This window comes from Carassius gibelio, chromosome B1 (assembly GCF_023724105.1).
Source record: "Carassius gibelio isolate Cgi1373 ecotype wild population from Czech Republic chromosome B1, carGib1.2-hapl.c, whole genome shotgun sequence".
Classification (NCBI taxonomy): domain Eukaryota; kingdom Metazoa; phylum Chordata; class Actinopteri; order Cypriniformes; family Cyprinidae; genus Carassius; species Carassius gibelio.
The window spans coordinates 19,694,497-19,713,966 of record NC_068396.1 but is presented as its reverse complement, the minus strand read 5'-3'; the positions used below and the strand labels follow the sequence as shown (position 1 = coordinate 19,713,966).

General features: G+C 37.0%; 2 protein-coding genes across 2 annotated transcripts; one reads left to right on the top strand and one right to left on the bottom strand.

The window, feature by feature from the left end:
* Positions 1-1,189: 1,189 nt before the first annotated feature.
* dlx2b (distal-less homeobox 2b) lies at positions 1,190-2,935 on the top strand. The gene is made up of 3 exons (XM_052547136.1): positions 1,190-1,767; positions 1,864-2,048; positions 2,171-2,935. The coding sequence occupies exons 1-3, from the start codon at positions 1,449-1,451 to the stop codon at positions 2,495-2,497; spliced, it is 831 nt and encodes a 276-aa protein (XP_052403096.1). The 5' UTR covers positions 1,190-1,448; the 3' UTR covers positions 2,498-2,935.
* Positions 2,936-6,148: 3,213 nt separating this feature from the next.
* Positions 6,149-16,319, bottom strand: metap1d (methionyl aminopeptidase type 1D (mitochondrial)). The gene is made up of 10 exons (XM_052547135.1): positions 16,244-16,319; positions 11,833-11,999; positions 11,566-11,715; positions 11,307-11,455; positions 10,225-10,267; positions 9,581-9,744; positions 8,081-8,178; positions 7,464-7,511; positions 7,276-7,354; positions 6,149-6,328 (listed from the first exon to the last, which is right to left on the bottom strand). The coding sequence occupies exons 1-10, from the start codon at positions 16,281-16,283 to the stop codon at positions 6,250-6,252; spliced, it is 1,017 nt and encodes a 338-aa protein (XP_052403095.1). The 5' UTR covers positions 16,284-16,319; the 3' UTR covers positions 6,149-6,249.
* Between the last annotated feature and the right edge of the window lie 3,151 nt (positions 16,320-19,470).

The window sequence follows — 19,470 nt, the reverse complement described above, 5'->3', positions numbered from 1 at the left end:
TGTCCCAGGGTCATCATAAAAAAATATTGGTCTCAGGACAACGAGGACTTGGCAAAATCAGGACGTGCGAATTTGGAGTGCATTGGGTAGAGACATGATCTCGAAAAAGGTAGTTTTATATTAGTGGACGCAGGAGGGCGCCAGAGGTCCTCTCGAAGACTTGTCTCCTGAACACCTGACCTGAACAGAAAAGGAGCCAGACCTACTTTAACTTTGAATATATATCTATATAACTGTATAGTAATTTTGTGCATACTGTAGCCTAGTAATGACCAACCATGTTTTGATCCAATTAATCCTTCCAACTAACCCAATCGACTATCAACACTAACAATATTAATTTTATTACGACTTTAAATAAGGATCACATAATAGCACATATTTTAATTTTCTATATATTTATTTATTTTATAAAATAACAACATTGTAATGGAAATCGCTCTACTGCAGAGACAAGTCACCAGGGATTACAGCTGGCAGAGCTCAGGCCACAAAGTTTGTTGAGTTGACAGAATATTTAGTAAATTGGCAGTTCTCGTGACTGAGGTAGTTTTCTATGTAGGTCTGTGCACGAGGCGTTTGGCGCGACAGAGCATCATATAGGGCTGGTTCCGCGCTTTATCCTGCTGTTTACCGGGGAATAATTGCTGTTTTGCGCACCTGTGGGTGTGAGGAGACTGGCGCCGTCTGTGATTAGTCAGAGGAATGCAGACTGCTTCCGTAAAATACACTGACAACATTTCAGCGATAGATGGCATTCCATCTTTCCAATAAGGAAATATATCCCTTTAATCAAGACTGTCAGCTTCATTTGACACTTTTAGACTATTAGTTGGTCTAAATGTAGGATCTAGTCATTCACATGCGTACTGCTCAATTTGGTTCATGGTTCATATATAATTCAATTAGGCTAGATAAAAAAAAAAAAAAAAAAAAAAAAAAAAAACCCTACTACACAAAAAGACAATGCTCCTTTATATAATATATTTCATTCTCCCTGGTTCGTCCTGTGTCTTCTTTAAAAAAAAAATATTTTTCAAATTCACCAATTCTGCTATTTTGATATATTAAGTGAATGGCTATATTTTTCAACCCTTTGTAAAGAACAGCTAAATCCCTTAAGACCAAGGCTGCGAGATATTTTGTTATTTCGACTTGTCAGATGTCTTCCTTCAGCTGGCAGGACTTCCCAGGACTGCCTGCTAACCGATTGGTTCTCTGTAGCACATGACGCCCAGTATATGGCCCGCCCGTCAGCATCTCCAAGCCAGAGACCGCCGCGGAGCTCAAACCCTCTATCAACTATGGATATGTAACTTAAGGCGAATCAAACTACCTCCAGAAGTTGTGTGATTTTTGTATCACCGTTTAATTGTTAGAGGTGCAGATTCTGAATAGGCTGTTATAAGTCAATTCAGTTCACTGTTTTTTTTTTTTTTTCTCACAAAATGACCGCTGTTCTGGATAGCCTTGGCTCGGATATGCATTCAAACCATATTACCTCGAGCAGCTTCAGTACCGTTCACAAGTCGCAGGATTCCCCAACATTGCCGGTGTCCAGTGTGACCGACAGCAGCTTCTACAGCAGTTCACAGACGGGTCACTGCGCGGGGACAGCGTACGCACAACTGGCATCTTATTCCTATCATCCTGGTACAGTGGGTAATGTTCACTACAGCCCAAAGGCTTACGATTTAGGCTACGCTTCGTCCTATGGCGCTTATGGAACGTATGGACCCAGTTCTTCACCAACTCCAACCGAACCAGGTAAGACCCCCTCAGTATTCCCAAACGTCGTTTCCTGTTGCCGGTGGTCGGCTTGTGATATTTTATAATGACAACTTTTGTGGTTAATTTTGATAGAGAAAGAAGAGAGTGAGCCAGAGGTGCGTATGGTGAATGGAAAGCCAAAGAAAGTCCGGAAACCGCGAACCATCTACTCCAGTTTCCAGCTGGCGGCTCTCCAGCGCCGATTCCAGAAGACCCAGTACCTCGCGCTCCCAGAACGCGCCGAGCTGGCGGCGTCTTTGGGCCTCACACAGACCCAGGTCAAACGCGGCTCATTTACCACAGACTGTGGCTATAAGTTTGAAGCTGTGGTTTTATTTATCTTAACGCAGAGTTGTGTTGTTTCATGTTTAACTTAGACGCGCTTTGTTTTGCGCCACAGGTGAAGATATGGTTTCAGAACCGACGCTCAAAATTCAAAAAGTTGTGGAAAAACGGCGAGATTCCGCCAGACCAGCAGGTTGCCGCCGGTGACTCTCCCTCTAGCAGTCCTCCACCACAGGCAGGATGGGATTTCCCACCGAACCAGACACCGAGCGACGGGGACACCGTTTCAGAGCAGACCACCGGGCCACCAAACACCACCGCCCCATCGTTTTTGACAAACTATTCATGGTACTCATCCACGAATACGGTCACACATCTACAGCCAAGTACCTTAATACAGCCCCATCACAGCTCTGCCATGAGTGCTGGGACCATATTCTAACAGAGACTCAAATGGCCGAATACACCTGTTGTAGGAGGATATAGGCCTATTCTGTCACTGGACTTCTGTCTTAGGAAAACATTAACTCTAAAATCTATTTTCAGGCTGGGTTTGCTAAAGATGTTTGCCGTGGATTTCTTTGGCGCCACTAATGCGCGCAGGCAATGCACATTAAATTATTTTTCTATTTATTTATTTGTTTTCGTTATAGTCAAAATGAGAGGGGGAATCAGATGTTTATTTCACATTCTAAGAACAAACGGGTAGCTTTTTACGTGTTGTACAGAATATATTAGATTTAGTGTAATAAAAAAAATGTTAAAATGCTTATAGCCTGCAGTCATAATTAAATGTGCGTTTTACTATGAGTTTAACGTTTGGTTCTTTGATTGTCGTTTCAAGTTGTTTTTCTTCATCTAAGTCTATATACCCATGCAGACTAATTCTGTGCATATCTCAGTTTCTTTTGCACACGTAATGCGTCTGTGATTATTCGGTAGAACGAATCCGATCCTATTTAATCCTTTGTAAATATTGTTGGTGAGGAGGTATCCTGCACCTCTGGTCATGAGGGGGACGCCTGGCACTCGGACGCGTCTTGGCATGCGCAGAAGGAGATGCGAGGGCGTTCCGCGTGCGGCGAGGGCTCTTCCCACTCCAGACTCTCTGGAGTCAGCTCGCTCCTCTTCCAGACGTTTTATGAACGCCACTCAACCAGAGAAAAAATACATGAAACCGCCTCAAGCAGACCGCCCTGGAAACATTCTCCTCGAGTCCTCGCTTCCAGCTCCAGCACAGCCTTGAGCTATTCTTGCACGGGGACACACAGTTTCTCAAAGCCTCACGTCTTTACAGGGTCAAGGTCAAAATTTCTGGAACTAAAATAGTGGAATAGGTGGGAGACCCAAAGGGGCAAACTATCACTTGCACCAATTTTACAAATTAATATGAGGCTTTTGCTCATGTTTCATATTATAGCACATGTAATCTAGTCCATGTATGTTTATTTGTCATTGTATAATTGGGATTAAAAGTTGCTTTACCTAACTCTAATTAAGGCAAATCCATATTACACATGGATTGCATAGGCCCTCAAATCGTGTGAATATTTTTGTATACATTTCTTGAATGATTAATAATCGCTAAAATAAACAAATAAACAATTGTTCTACCTTAACATATTCAATTGTAGGCAGTATTAAAAGGGGAGAAATGAACAAAATATATCAAATCATTCAGCCTGGCCGAACAAACAAACAAAAGCAGCAAATGAAATAAATAAATAAATAAACAGCATCATATCAGAATCATTAGTAGGCTAATGCCAGTTCACTAAAAAATATTATTGCAGATTAAACTGCAAAATGTATCATTTATTTTCTATTCTATAGCCTATAGCCTATATTAGGAGAGACCCTCTGCTCTGCTTCATGCAGATGTAGCTTTGAATCCAAACGGAAGCAGTCATTTGGGCTCGTGGTGGTGCGGTTGCAAATAAGCCCCGGCATTTCAATTACTGCCAGCTGGGAATGTTGATGTAAGGAATGAAGCAGAACGGTAAAATGTGCTACAATCATAGTAGCATTTGCTGTACCTGCAAAGATATGCCACGGTGACCTGGTGGGTTTGAGAATCAGATTCCCAAACTCAGAATAAAAATAGACGTCTTTTTCAATAAGAATCAAGGGATCCGGGCCCAAACCACTATGTCCATATTTAGAAAAACCGCGGAAGCTCGAATGAACCTCAAAAGTAACAAATCATATAAGATAAACGATTAGTAACAACAGCCCCTGAAACGTTTTTCCTTCTTGGGTAAATTTCGGGAATAGCTTATAGCAGAAAAAAAGTTTCTGCGCAGAGGTGGACTGTCCTGTCAAAAGTTAACCTGCATAACCAATATTTTACTGGATCTCAGGAATATTTTCTCTCTCTCTCTCTCTCTCTCTCTCTCTCTCTCTCTCTCTCTCTCTCTCTCTCTCTCTTTGCTATGACGACAGATGTATATTGTACGATTAAGGAGAAAACAAATGCTCGAGCATTCATGCAGCCAAACCAAAGCCCAAATGAAACGAACAACATAATAAAAAAACTATAGCCACTTCAGATAGGAACAGATCACGAAATGTTGCAGCCGAAATAAAACAGCAAAATAAATATGGACAGATGCAACGAAAAGTGAGCGAAAATGCGAGATTTTAAGTTTAAAATCAATTAGTTTCAAGTCAATATAATGAGCAGGAACATCCTTCATGACAGAATACAGCACGTGCAAACGGTTCAGCGCTGTGAGAAAAACGCCTATTGATTCCTAGCCTAAGCCTTTTTCTTTTGTCCGACTGAAAAGATTCCCGACGAGCCAGAAATTGCTCGTAATTGCGACAGACAGATGAAAATACGTGAGGATGAACAAAAACCAAATGGCTGCAATTATGTTTCGATTTAATGAGCATAGCTTAGAAAGACAGGCACAGTGCGGTCAGAAATTGCAAACAAATCACATAAACTAGACCTATTAAATAAGGCCCAAACAGATTATATGCTTAATAATAATATTCATATTGTATAAACTATTCCTTTTGGGCTTAGTAATAATAATAATGTATCTGTACAATTCATTGGTATTTACATAGTCCATCATCTTCATAATCTAAGGACTTTAGTTCTTTATGATTAAAAATAATTAAATAAACAATGCGCGGTTTACATGTTATGTGGTGTCGTTTACATTTCGTTTTATATACTACACATCGTCTGCTTTATACGTTTTCTTTTTAATAGGCTATCGATTCTTAGTTAAAAACAAACATACATACAAACGTAAATTTGTGCGCGTTTCTTTAGTCTAAATATAGCTAGAGCTACGGACTGTTTCGAGCAAAAGCAGAAGGAAACTTCCCAGATGGCACAGCCACCGAAAGCTACGGATTAACTAGTAAGGGTCACAATGTAATTAACTTTAATTGTACACATCATAGAGGCACAGCCATTACACAGATGCAGAACTGAAGCCGGTTTGTGGAGAGAGCTCGTGCTCATGTAAGTGCACTTTCTGATCACCCATTTGACGTTGGCTATTTCATTCAGTGTGTGTTTTTAGCGATTTAATATTTGCAAAATCAGACTGATTTCTTTTTCATCCACTCACTTCAAAACGTCAACTGTAAGACTGAAAGCTATGAACATACTGCTATTCCAAATACATGCGCATTTGAGACAGCAGAATTCAAACTCTGTCAAATGTCAGACAGCATAAGCAGTTTGCCAATGACGCCGGGAAACAGATATGATTATAGGGTTTTCTTGATACGCTACACATGGCTCATACGGAAACCCATGGCCCATAAATATAATCACCTCTCGAGAGATGCACAGCGCTAACTACATTACTGCGGAGTAATATTATGATGTACGGAGAAACCCCGCCATAATAATAAGACCTAATGACATTTCATTCCCTGTGCTTTCAATGAGCTCAGTCAGAGATGACATCAGAAACCAAAGAGTTTGGAATAGTGAAGAGATTTTTGAAACTCATTACATAATAATCTACATGCATTAAACAATTATCCCTATTAATAGGGCTGGAGCATGCACAGCTGTTTCAGGAAGCCATTGGGTCAGGCTAACAAAATAAGATGAAACACTGGCTAAATGTTAAGAAACGTTTATTTAAATAACAGATTCTGTTATTTTTGTTTTTTAAAACGCAGACAGGTCACACTTCAAGATGTCCCATAATTCTTGTCCGGTCAATCTTCATCTGGTAGTTTTGTCAGAATCTCTACACCATCGCTGGTGATTACAACCGTGTGTTCAAACTGGGCCGATCTGAGTATTAACACACAAGAAAACACAAACACACTGGTGAACATGCTGAGATTTAGTCATTTATCTCAAATCAGTGGTTTTCAACCGGGGCCTACAAGGGCCTCAGCAAACTTCTATGGGTGCCGCAAGATGACAAAGTAATTTAAAATAAAACGAAACATGCATTAACAACTAAAAGATATAAATGTGTGATTTCTATACCTGGAGAATTTCAGAAATATTAATAAAAAGATCTTACATCTTTAGCATTTTTATACATGTATACACAATAATGATTTAAAAAAGAACCATCACATAATGCAAATGTCACAGAATATGAATATGTGAATAACTCAAATTTTGACAAAATATGTCAGATAGAACCATATTAATCCAAGTTGACGAATTATCTAGTTACACCAAGCTCTAAAATATTTTGTCAGGTAAAAATGATGATTATTTTTTTTTTTTAATCAGTTTTTCCTTTTTAAGTAAATCACAGTGAGGGCCTTGGAGTCAAACAGTTGAGAACAACTGCATTGGAAGTAAAATTAACATAAGGAATCCATTTATCCATTTTCTTATATTGCATATTCCAGTCAACCTTAAAAATCAGAGCTGTAATCAACCACTGACCAAATATAACGCTCTGCTCTCACCTGCCAACAGGGCAATCAGCTCATTTGCAATTAACACTGAAGTGCTCTCCAGTGAAATATATGCAGTTAAAGGAAAGTTTATCCCAGAGCACTTAGCTCTGTATGTGCTTCAAATTCTGAGGGTACTTAGTCTTTCAAAGTTAAATGTCAACAGCCAATCGAAATAAAATTCTTGAAGATTCTCGATAGAAATTGTCCACTTATTCTTGCTTGAAGTAATGAACGATATAATTAATATAGGCTACATTTAACTGGCTGCACTGGGCTCTCATTAGAAGTGTGGGAGGAGAAACTGAACACAACATGCACCTTTTGTCATCCACAGATACAGCAGTCCACTTGTCCTTCAGGATCTTGAATTCTGAGGATCCTTCCATAAGAATGGGTTCTGGAAAATGGACGGAGAGTTTAACTTGCTGAAAACGTACACATTCATGCATCCGCTGATGTTCTTAATAACATTCAATCGGTCGGTCATCTGAAACAATGATACAGACCTATAGTGAAGGACATGCCCTCTTCCATCTGTAGGTCATTGTCATTGGCTGTAAAAGAGAAAGGAAGCATGAACCACCATTGGACCTTGGTCTCTAATTAATAGTAAAACATAACAGATGATCACATTAATGAACTGTATTCATAAATAACATGTTTTAACAACCAGTCCTACTAAAAATCCTATGTATTCATAAAAATTAAAATACATTTAATTTAATTCACCCCTAACTAAAAATGATGACAATTTACAAACCTATATAAATCTAAACCAGCACTAAAAAAGATATTAGTCCAAACTAAATAAGATATTTGACTTTCATTGTAATGACAATGAAATTAGATTATTTATTTTCATTGTAAGTACAAACAAAAACAACAACAAAAACCTCTGTGACATTTTTCTAAATGTCTTCTTTTTTGTTCCACAGAAGAAATTCAGTTATACAGGTTTTTTTTTTTTTTTTTTTTACATAACATTAAAAATTAAAAAGGAGTAAATAATGCAGAACTTTCATATTTGAGTGAAGTTTAAACTATAAGTCAATAACGGCTAACTGAGATACAGTATTAAGTCAAATAAATTAATAATACATCAAATATTGATGTCTAAACTCACCATGATGCCATATCTCTGGATAACCATGGAAATATGTTCCAATCCCATGACCGATAAAATATGGACACACACGGAATCCATTTGAATTTGCTACTTTGCTGTAATTCAGAAAGAAAACAGAAATCCTCAAATGTATGTTTAGACCAGGTTTATTCTGGTTGATGTATGATAAATTGCTTGTATATTTTCCTCTTTTGCATAAAAGTGTCTGATAAATGATTAGAAGTGTGAAATAAAATTTTCTGTTTTACCCACGAGCCTACACCCAATTAGGGCATTGCCTATGAGATGTCAAATTTAACCATGTTGCCTACATGTATAAAATACATTTAAACTGTGAATAAGGCATGCTTGAAATGTTCTCAAATAGTTGTTTTTTGTATTCCTGGAGGGAAAAGGTAGAGGACAAAGGTGTACAACAGACAGAAAAGAAAAGGATGAAAGAGAAATAATAAAAGACAAAGACAAAGAATTGCAAAGAGAGAGCAGCAGAGAGGATGCTAGGGCGCCAGCATGATAAAAAAATAAAATAAAAGCAAGAGATGGAGAGAAGGAGTGAAAGAGAGGTCTAAGTGCTTTTCCTGAGGAGAGGTAATTGTTCCCTCTGTGTGTATATAATAACAGTGTATGTCCCTGCAGAAGCTCACAATCCTACGCAGGGAGAGAGAGAGAGAAACAAACGCATTGCTTCCTCAGACACAGCGGAAATTCTATTGCTACACTGCACAATATGCACAAAAAGCTCATTTAATCACTTAATTGAATTATTTTAAAGACACAAGTAAAATACACATTTATATCATGAAAGTAAAAATCTAATATTCACAATTTTTTTAGCTACACATCTTGACCTTGAACCCATTTCAGCATCTTCACAATTGATTTTGTGCACATTTAAGTCTTTGTATTAGAAGTGGAAGTTCAATAGGATGTTGTTGAAGATGTTTCTGTACTGTGTGTGAGTGATTGAGTATGTCCTCTCTCTGTGAAAAGGCTCCTGCGGATCTTTTGGTGTCTCTGTGGGGAGCTGAATCCACCCTGGCAGAGTCTACGATTCTCAAAGACAGCAGGAGCAAGCCTGTAATTTACATCGCTCTCTCTCTCCCCCTCACACACACACACACACACACGGATACTTGCACACATGTACACATCCAACAAGACAAACTAACCTGTAATTTACACCCCATTGCAGGAAAAAACCCCATTGCACTCTGGGTAATTGCTTGCTCGGAGCTCACTGAGAAATACATTAACTCTGTGCAGTCCTTCTTCAGACTCTACACTATCAAATAAGGACTGACGAGGCAAGATTGCGGTCTTTTTTTTTTGACTTTTGCACACAAGATGTTTAGGGGTTAGATGTGCTATTTTTAACAAGAGCAAGTTGGAAAACGCAATGAATAAAATAACATTTCCCACAGACATCACCCTTGAAGGTGCGAGATGCTGTCAGGAATTGTGATGCAATCTGGGATGATGGTGGGAATGAGCACACACCTGATAGTGTTGCCAATGACGCACAGAGGTTGACCTGGTCCACAGGCGGCGATGGCCTGATCTCTGCACCGTCGAGCCACATCCACTAACTTCCTGCCCTGTTCATTCACTGAGCCAATCAGAAATGTTTCTGAGGTGTCTCCGTGGTAACCTTCTAGATAAACCTACAGAACACATATAGCATCCACTATTTACATTCACATTTTATGATTTAGCAGACGCTTTTATACATAGCGACTTACAAATGAGGGTATCAAACAACAAAAGAGTAACAATATGTGTGCTGTCCCAGTTAGTCTAACACAGTATACATAGCAAAGTTTTTATTTCCTTAGAATAAATGAAAAAAATAAAAAGCCATAGTTAGAGGGTTATTATTACGTTATTATTACTTTATAATAAAAAAACAAGTAGATAGAATAGAAAAAGAATAGAGAACACTAGAGTTAAAAAGAGCAAGTTTTTATTTTAAAGAAAGATAAATAGAATAGAAATTGAATAGAATGTTTTAGAGATAAATGGTCAAGTGTAGATGGAAGAGATGTTTCAAACTATTTACGGATTCTGAGATGCATAAACCAAAATGTTGTTCATTAGAAATCTAACATCAATTTATTAGCTTGGAATTTAAACGGAGGACTCACTGTGACATCTATATTGATGATATCTCCATCCTGCAATGGCCGACTAGAAAACAAAATACAATACTGACAGCATGGAAGGTTTTAAAAAGTCATAAATACAAAAAATAAAAATGCAATTCATACATACATGCTTTTAACTTTTGAATTAAAATTAACTTCTATATATTTTGGGGTGCATAAAGTATGAAATGCAGTGTTCTGACACCATAAGAACAGAAGTCTCAGTAGAGCAGAATACAATTTACATTTTGAAAAAATTAAGTAGCTGGTATTTTCTTGTTTAAAATCTTTAATATTTGAAGAAAAAAAAAATGTAGTCATGAGGTGCAACCATTAAAATCATGTGGTGCAGCTATAACATCCAGAAAAAAACCCTGATGTTGTGATAAGTTATAAACTTGGTTAACCCTTTTGACTTTTTGAGTCAATGAATTCGGACCTTTCTTGAAAATGGTATGAAAGTTTTTTAAACAATGAATACAGCACAAAGACAAAGAGTACATTACAATCATGCTACTAGACAGCAGATATCCTGAAAAGTTTAGCTCCAAGTTGTAGAAACACAGCAGACTTAAATCAAGTCTCTAAAGTTAACAGAAAATTGGGTAATGCTGCAGCACACTAAAAGAATGGATGTCAATGGAGAGGCTTCAATATGCTGAGCGATATGCTTTTTTGATAAAGCAGCTTATCAATTAATGAACCGACAACCTGTCCACTAATCTTCAACCTGTTTGCCATTAAACATTTATTTTGAGAAGTCACAGACAATTTTGAAAGAGGTAGGAATCAGGCAAGACACTTCTCATTCATTTCCATGGAATCTGAAACAAGTGATTGACAATGACAGAAATTCAGCATGCTTTCTCGCTCTCTCAAGTGGTAACCACAGAGGTTGGTATCTACCAGTACCGTAATAAGACAATATCTGCTGGGAACATCTAGGCATGTGTGTTGGAGCAGGTCAGAGCTAAACTCTGCAGGATGTTGGACTGTTTCATGCCATTGACACATACACTAACAAACTAAAGTATAGACATGCAGTCATAACAAAGCACTTGTGTTTGATAGCACTGAGTTACCTGTCTGGAATGCCATGGCATACTACATTGTTAACAGAGGTACAGACTGACTTCGGAAAGCCCCCGTAATGTAAAGGAGACGGGTAGGCATTGTGACGAATGGCTTCCCGATGGACTATAAAGTCTATTTCATCTGTCGTCATACCAACCTAGAAAACAAACAATATAGTGACAGCGTCTGCAAAAGACAATTCAAGGACGTGTCACATCAAGCTTATTCACCGTTACGTTCTCAAATTTCAGGTAAGTGATACTGTACCTTCAAGCTCTTTCCTGCCAGGAGCAGTATGTGTCTGGCTAGTTGACAAGCTCGTCTCAATCCCTGGATCTGCTCCTCATCTTTAATCTCGATGTAATCTGGCCACTCCGGCACCTTGCTGGATGACACATAGTCCGGCTTCTGGATGTGCTGAGAGAAGAGAGTATATATAAAGAACATTGGTGATGCATAAAGCTCAAAAATCTACACTTTTTCCAATGTAATGAATATTAAATTGTTAGTGTCACTTGTTGAGGCTGTAATTACCTTGGGTACAGCATAAGAGGGGCGCACTACAGCGGGACGGACCACACTGTGAGAACTGTTTGATTTCTTCCAGAAGAAACTTCGGTGAGGCAGGTATTGGAGGGCAGCAGATGAGCTTCTATGGCAGATGGGCAGCTGTGCTACTCTCTGTAGAGGCCTTGAACCACCTATACACAGCCAAAGAGATGAACAAATCATGTGATTATGCACTCATTTTTAACACCATTGCTGAGTCCCAATTCGCATACTATCCGTCCTAAATAGTATGCGAAACTAGAATTAGTACGTCCCAAATCGTAGTATGTTGAAAAGAGTATTCCAAAGATACCCGGATGGTCTACTATTTCCGGTTAGAATTCGAAGTGCAGATCAATGCACACTCTAAGTGCTAATATTGCCCACAACCCATTGCGTATGGGAGGGAGGAGCTTTGCGATGGCTTTGTGGTGATGTAAACATGGCAGCCGGGTGCAGCAGCAGAGATGCGCCCTCAGCTTTTAAGTGTAAGAATTCAAATGTTTAACCCTAATTAAAGTTATATTTTATTTCGTTACACACATTGCACATGAACGTCAGAACCAGCCGCCTCACAAACGACCTGCGTTTGGTTCTACGACGACGCAGCCCTGCTTCCTCACTCCTCAACTTGGTAGAAGCACACATAGTAAAATGTATTGTGAAAAAAAACGATGAGAAAAAATGATGGGAATAGTAAATAAAATTTTATTGGACATAAAGAATGAATGAAACGTTAACAGTTGTGGTGTGCGTAACTAGTCAACCACGTTGTCGTTCATGTTGCATGACGTCATTGAAGTATGTCCCAGAGCGTGCATACTCTTTTGCTACACACTCAAAAGTATGTACTTTTCCCTCACAAAAACAGTACATACTTTTAGGTCGTAGTATAAGTAGGCGAAATGGGACTCATGTTGGCATCTGGGCTATTTCTGATGCCGTAGGTCACATGACAATAAAAACATGGCGAATGTACACTACCAGTCAAAAGTACGCCTTTTAATGTTTTTAAGCAAGTCTCTTTTGCTCACCAAGCCTGGATTTATTTGATCCAAAGTACAGTATGAACAGTAAAATTTCTATATTTTTTCTATATGAATACATTTTAAAATGTAATTTATTCCTGCGATTTCAAAGCTGAATTTTTAGAATCGTTGCTCTAGTCACATGATCCTTCAGAAATCATTCTAATATTCTGATTTGCTGCTCAAAAAAAAACATTTTTTTTATTATTATGTTTTAAACAGCTGAGTATAAATGTTTTTCAGGTTTCTTTGATGGACAGAACAGCATTTATCTGAAGTAGAAATCTTTTGTTACATTATGAATGTCTTTGTTATCACTTTTGATTAGTTTTAAGCATCCTCGATAAATAAAAGTATGAATTTCTATAATGTCTTACCTAAAAAAAAATTTTTTGGAATGATATAGTGTATTATGTTCCAAAAGCTTTTCATTTCAGATAACTGCAGATAATGTTTGGATCTTTCTATTTATCAGAGAATCCTGAAAAAAAAAATGTTTTAAGTATTGATGATAATAATAAAAATGATAATAATAAGAAATGTTTCTTGAACAGCAAATCGGCATATTATAATGATATCTGGAGGATTGTGAGACACTGGAGTAATGGCTGCTGAAACTTCAGCATCCATATTGACTGTAAATTTGTTTAAATTCATTAATTCATTTTTTTCCATTTACAATAATAAAGTTGTATGTACAAAATGCTATATTTTTGTACAACTACAATAGAACATTATACATTTTACAGCACCATAAACTGAATAAAAACACAAAAACCCACTTAATGAACATACTTTCATTAATCATGCTGTAGAAGCAGAGGTAAAAAAAAAAAAAAAAATCTAACCAAAGTGACCTTAACACACTTGACATCATAATTCTGACTTCCTGACTTATAAATATGGTTCATTCAAATCCTTGATGCAGGGAAGTTCGTATTCATGAGTTGGTATGTCATAATTACAATGTCAGGCATGTTTAAGCCATTTGGTCACAGCAAGGAACTTGTGCAGTTAATTGGATAATTTTGAACAGATTCTTTTGTAGCACTAATATAAATCCATGAAATCCATATTGATGATTTAGATTATTTAGCCTATAAATACATATAGGAACATAATATTTACATTGAAATAAATTATACTAAAATATCACATTATTATATTCTAAACTACACGTGCATAACTCAAAAGTCTGTGTTTCATCATGTTGCAGGGCATTTAAGTCAAATATTGTCAAGTTAACATCTATTCTCAGAGCGTGAATCATGTGCCAAAAACTCATTCCTTCTCCCAAAAGAATAACACAGCTACATTGTAAACAAATAGTGAATATAATTACACAATGCAGTGATGCTCGCATAATATGCTTCAGTTTGAATCTGAGCCACAAATTAAAAATAATCTGAGATCCACCACCACACATCAACAACCATGTTGTAACTCAAGCCGACGAGGACTGCAGAGTTTTGTCTTAAAAAAATAAAAAATAAAAACAGTGGTCAAAAGCCCCAAAATAAGTGCAGTTATACACAAGAGAGGGCTTGAGTTACAAAGATGAAAATAGCAGTGATGAAGGGAGTAGCTCTGGAGCAGCGAGGGGGCGGCTGGGGGGTTAGAATAAAGACAGTATGGGTTAACCCAGGGTGGGGTAGCGGCTGTGTGTAGTGACAACAATTTGGGTGGTAGACAGCAAAGGATGTGGCCAAGGATGTGGACTGAACTGAATTCCCTTTGTGCGTATGTGTGTGGTCGACTTTAGACTGAGTCTTGTGCTTTAGCTGTTATATATCCTCCTTACTTCAGGACTGCAGTACATCACACGTGTCAACCTTAATATCAGTTCATTATTATTAAATGCTTTATATCCCCAAAGATATCATTCCCAGATCATATATTATTTATCATAAACAATATATGAGACTGGAATCGGTGTGCTCCACCTCACAGTATGCTGAAAAGAGTATGCTCTTAAAAGTTTAATATTTGGTTTATTATCACACTCTTAAAAATAAAAGTGCTTAAAGGGTTCTTTACAATGATGCGATAGAAGAACCATTTTTGGTTCCACAAAGAACCACTCAGTCAAAGGTTCTTTAAAGAACACTCTCTCTCTTACCTTTTTATAATCTGGAGAATCTTCTTTCAGCACAAAGAAGCTTTTGTGAAACAGAAAGTTTCTTCAGATGTTAAAGATTATTTATGAAACCGTTTAGAAAAAAAAGGGTTCTTCTATGGCATTGTGAAGCACCTTTATTTTTAAAGAGTGCATTATTGCTGTGTAGAAAAAATAGCTTCATTGTTTCTTAATGTAAATGCTATAAAAGTTTCATTAATAATGCAGTAAATCTATAATGCATCTTTGTTTGAGTTTACCTAATTGGTTTACTAAATGTTGAACCAGCTAAACTTTTTTCGGTTCATAAATAACCATTGATATGTCAACTGGGTATACATTTTTGTGCATCTACTGTATTGTTTATTATGATGCTCCTGTTTGTCCAAAAATGTTCCTTGAAAATAATCTTTAAAAAAAAAGTCTTTGAAATCCCGGAAAGAAAGGTGTTAACATGATTAAGTCACATTAACTAAAAAAAAACAAAACAAAACTGAAATATGAAGCAGCTAAATATATTTGCCTGTTCTTATAATTCACTTAAATGTAAAAGAAACAAAAGTGGTTGAGCAGAGGGGAAAGTTGTATGCTTCTTTCTCTATTTACTTCTACTGGACCCACAAAGACTCTGCCAAACCAGCAAACAATAAAGAACTCCAAGACAGTGCCAGGAGTCCAGCCTCCCTGCAGTCTCCTTCATGTCCTCTACAAAACTCCACAATAGAGGACATTAAAAGGGAGACGAATTGGGACACAGTGCAAATGGTCAAAATTGGAGAAGTCTAAACAAAAGTTAATCGATCTAGTATCCATCTATCATCTTCACAAATGGATAGATAAATAAAAACAGTAATACTGTTAAATATAATTAAAGAGGTGTGTTCGTGTCGAATCATTAATGCAAATGGTTCTGTAACTTTCTATCAAGTGTTTTATTGTTTGTAACGTTATGTGTGAAAAGGGTTGAAAGTAACGTTAATTCTGTCTGAATTCGGCTCTGTCTAACGTTACATTGATACATAGCGACCATGTCACCGAGTAACGCACAGCTTGAAAACCTGCTCTTATTTTGGCTGGAAGGTTTGGGTTTCATTAAAGCTTGATATTCACGGAAGACTGCAGTTATGCGATTATTAAGATTAGATATGAGCGAATGCTGTCTCGTTTGGGTCACTGATTTGCCAGAGTCTGAGTCTTTATACTCTATCATGTAAATAAGTCTAACTGTTCCTGAAGTAAACTGTAAACATACCTGTTCTGTAAAAGCATTGAGCGGCACAGGGCGCAGCCATGATTTCCGCAGAGGAGAGTCACGTGCTCTTCCAAACAAACAATTGCGCGTGTTTTAGTCGAAACCTGTTTTTACTATTTTACTATAATTTTTTTTATTTAAATTTTTAATTTTACTATTATTGATGCAAAACTGACTTCAATGTAAAACTCTAGCGTGGGCTCGGCAAAAAAATAAAAATAATAATTGTGCCCATAAATGCTAGAAAATTACGTCACTCATATCATTATTTACTTAATTTAATTTTATTATTTTACATTTTACCTAGCATAATTAACGTACACAACTTACAGTTCAACATACCTATTTGTTATTTATTTTTCCTTTTCTTTTTTATTTTATGACACTCAACTCTACCTCTCATTCCATCCTGATGATCCGAAAATTTGCATCCGATTTACCAAAATGTGTTACTTCAGACTTATGTGCCCTCTAGAAGCTTGCATTCCGCAAGTGAACGTCACTTGATTGTGCCATCCCAAAGAAGCCCAAAGTCACTTTTACAGACTTTTAAATTAAATGTTCCCTCCTAACTCCCCAACTCAATCCGAGCAGCTGGATTAAAAGTGTCTGCTAAATGAATAAATGTAAATGTAATGTAAATGTAAATGTAATAAAAAGAAGTGCTGATTCTTTTGCCAATAAAACAGATTTTGATTAAGTGAAACATTATTCAAAATGCAATGCACTAAAGGCATTTATTTCTTTATTTATTTAAACAGTGCATTTGTATTGACTTCTTCTAAATATCTGTGTGCATTATGCCTTCTGTCTAATCAAATTATCTTAAAAAAAAATATCTAAAGAAAAAACATGGAAAATCTCTATATTTAGGTGAAATATTGATTTTTTTTTTTTTTTTTTTTTAAAGAAAGCCACATATAATGTTGCAGTAAACACAATCCAATAGTACCGAGCATTAACAAAAAAAAAAAAAAAAACTCTTAGTATTAACGTGTTAAGCTGGAATTTTTGCCTTATTTCCATACATAATGACCTTCAATTTTATCTGGAGAGCTTGTACATTGTGTATAGGCTGAGTGAAAAGAGTCAAAGATACAAAGGGGATCTGATTCTCCAAGGCCAGGGAACATAAATGAGGGGTGTGCGGTCAAAGCAGCTCTGCACCTGCTGGTGGCAAAGACCCCCCAGACCTCCGACCAGCTTTTCTGCAGAGACTGAGCCCAAACATAATAGTCGTTTTTTGGAATTCAGAAGACAGAAGGAAATTTGTGGTTACATAATGTCATGGTTGAATGATATTTTCCCTGCCAAACGTGAACTATAAGGAATCTCACTCTGAATGATATGATAATGCAATATACTGTCAAATCTGTCCTGTTTTTAAACTTTAAATCAGTAAGAGCAAGTTCATTTCAACATGTTTCTATATGTGAAGCTCAACTGCTATTTGTAACCAAAAATACACATGAACTAAACGAAATGAATGGCAACATGCGTACTATTTTCTCTACTACATTAGAAGCTGTTGCCCCCATTAAATTGAAAAAGGTTAGAGAAAAACGTACTGTGCCATGGTGTAACAGTAATACTCAATCTCTCAAGAAAGTAACTCGTAGTCTTGAACGCAAATGGAGAAAATTAGAATTGTGTGGAAAAACAGAATGTCGAGCTATAGACAGGCTCTAAAAACTGCCAGGGCTGAGCATATCCACAAACACTCACTGAAAATAACTAAAACAATCCAAGGTTTTTATTTAGCACAGTGGCTAGATTAACAAATAACCAGACGCCACCTGATTCTAATATTCCATCAACATTTAATAGTAGTGACTTCATGAATTTCTTCACTGATAAAATAGATAACATTAGAAATACAATAACGAATGTAGATTCTACAGCGTTTAATACTTCAGTTTCATCCATCGCACCCAAAGATAAACTGCAGTGCTTCACAACTATAGGACAGGAAGAGCTAAATAAACTTTTCACTGTATCTAAACCAACAACATGTTTATTAGATCCTGTACCCACTAAATTACTGAAAGATTTGTTATCTGTTGCCGAAGAACCGCTTCTCAATATCTGCTCAATTGAGCACCTTCCTAGACCATGACATACTCATAGATCGATTACAAAACTATACAGGTATTCAAGGGTAGGATCTAAGATGGTTTGTATCCTACCTGTCCGATCACTACCATTTTGTTTATTTAAATGGGAAGTCATCTCATTTATCACCAGTAAAATATGGAGTGCCACAAGGATTCGTCCTAGGTCCCCTACTATTTTCAGTATACATGTTGCCCCTTGGTAATATTATTAAAAAATAAGGGATTCGTTTCCACTGTTATGTTGATGATACTCAGCTATATATCTCATCGAGACAAAATGAAACTTCTAAATTATCTAAGCTAACAGAGTGTGTAAAAAATTAAAAATATTGTATGACCAATAATGTTCTCCTATTAAATTCAGATAAGACAGAGATATTAATTATTGGACCAAAAACACTACACAGAATCTTGTAGATTACAATTTGCAGCTAGACGGATGTACTGTTACTTCCTCTACAGTCAGAAATCTGGGTGTTATATTAGACAGCAACTTGTCTTTTGAAAACCATATTTCCCATGTTACAAAAACTGCATTCTTCCATCTGAGAAACATTGCAAAGCTACGAAACATGTTATCTGTTTCTGATGCAGAAAAGCTAGTTCATGCATTCATGATTTTACAGTCTCTGCACTGGCTACCAATTAAGCTCTGTATCAGTTACAAAATATTATTACTTACCTATAAGGCCCTAAATGGTTTAGCTCCTGCGTACCTAACTAGCCTTATACCACTTTACAATCCATCACGCTCCCTAAGGTCTCAAAACACTGGATATTTGGTAGTTCCTAGGATGGCAAAGTCCACTAAAGGAGGTAGAGCTTTTTTTCAGATTTATTTTGGCTCCCAAACTCTGGAAAAGCCTTCCTGATAATGTTCGGGGTTCAGACACACTCTCTCTGTTTAAATCTAGATTAAAAACACATCTATTTCGCCAAGCTTTCGAATAAAGCATCTCTTAAATTGTGACTGCAGTTGCATCTGATCAAATGTGCATTCTTATTCTTGTTTGGGTTAAACTTATTAATTTTACTTTGTTGGAACAGCAGCTACGCTAATGAAGTCTCTATTTGTTTCTATGTTTTGCCACGGGGTTTACGTCCCGTGGTAAC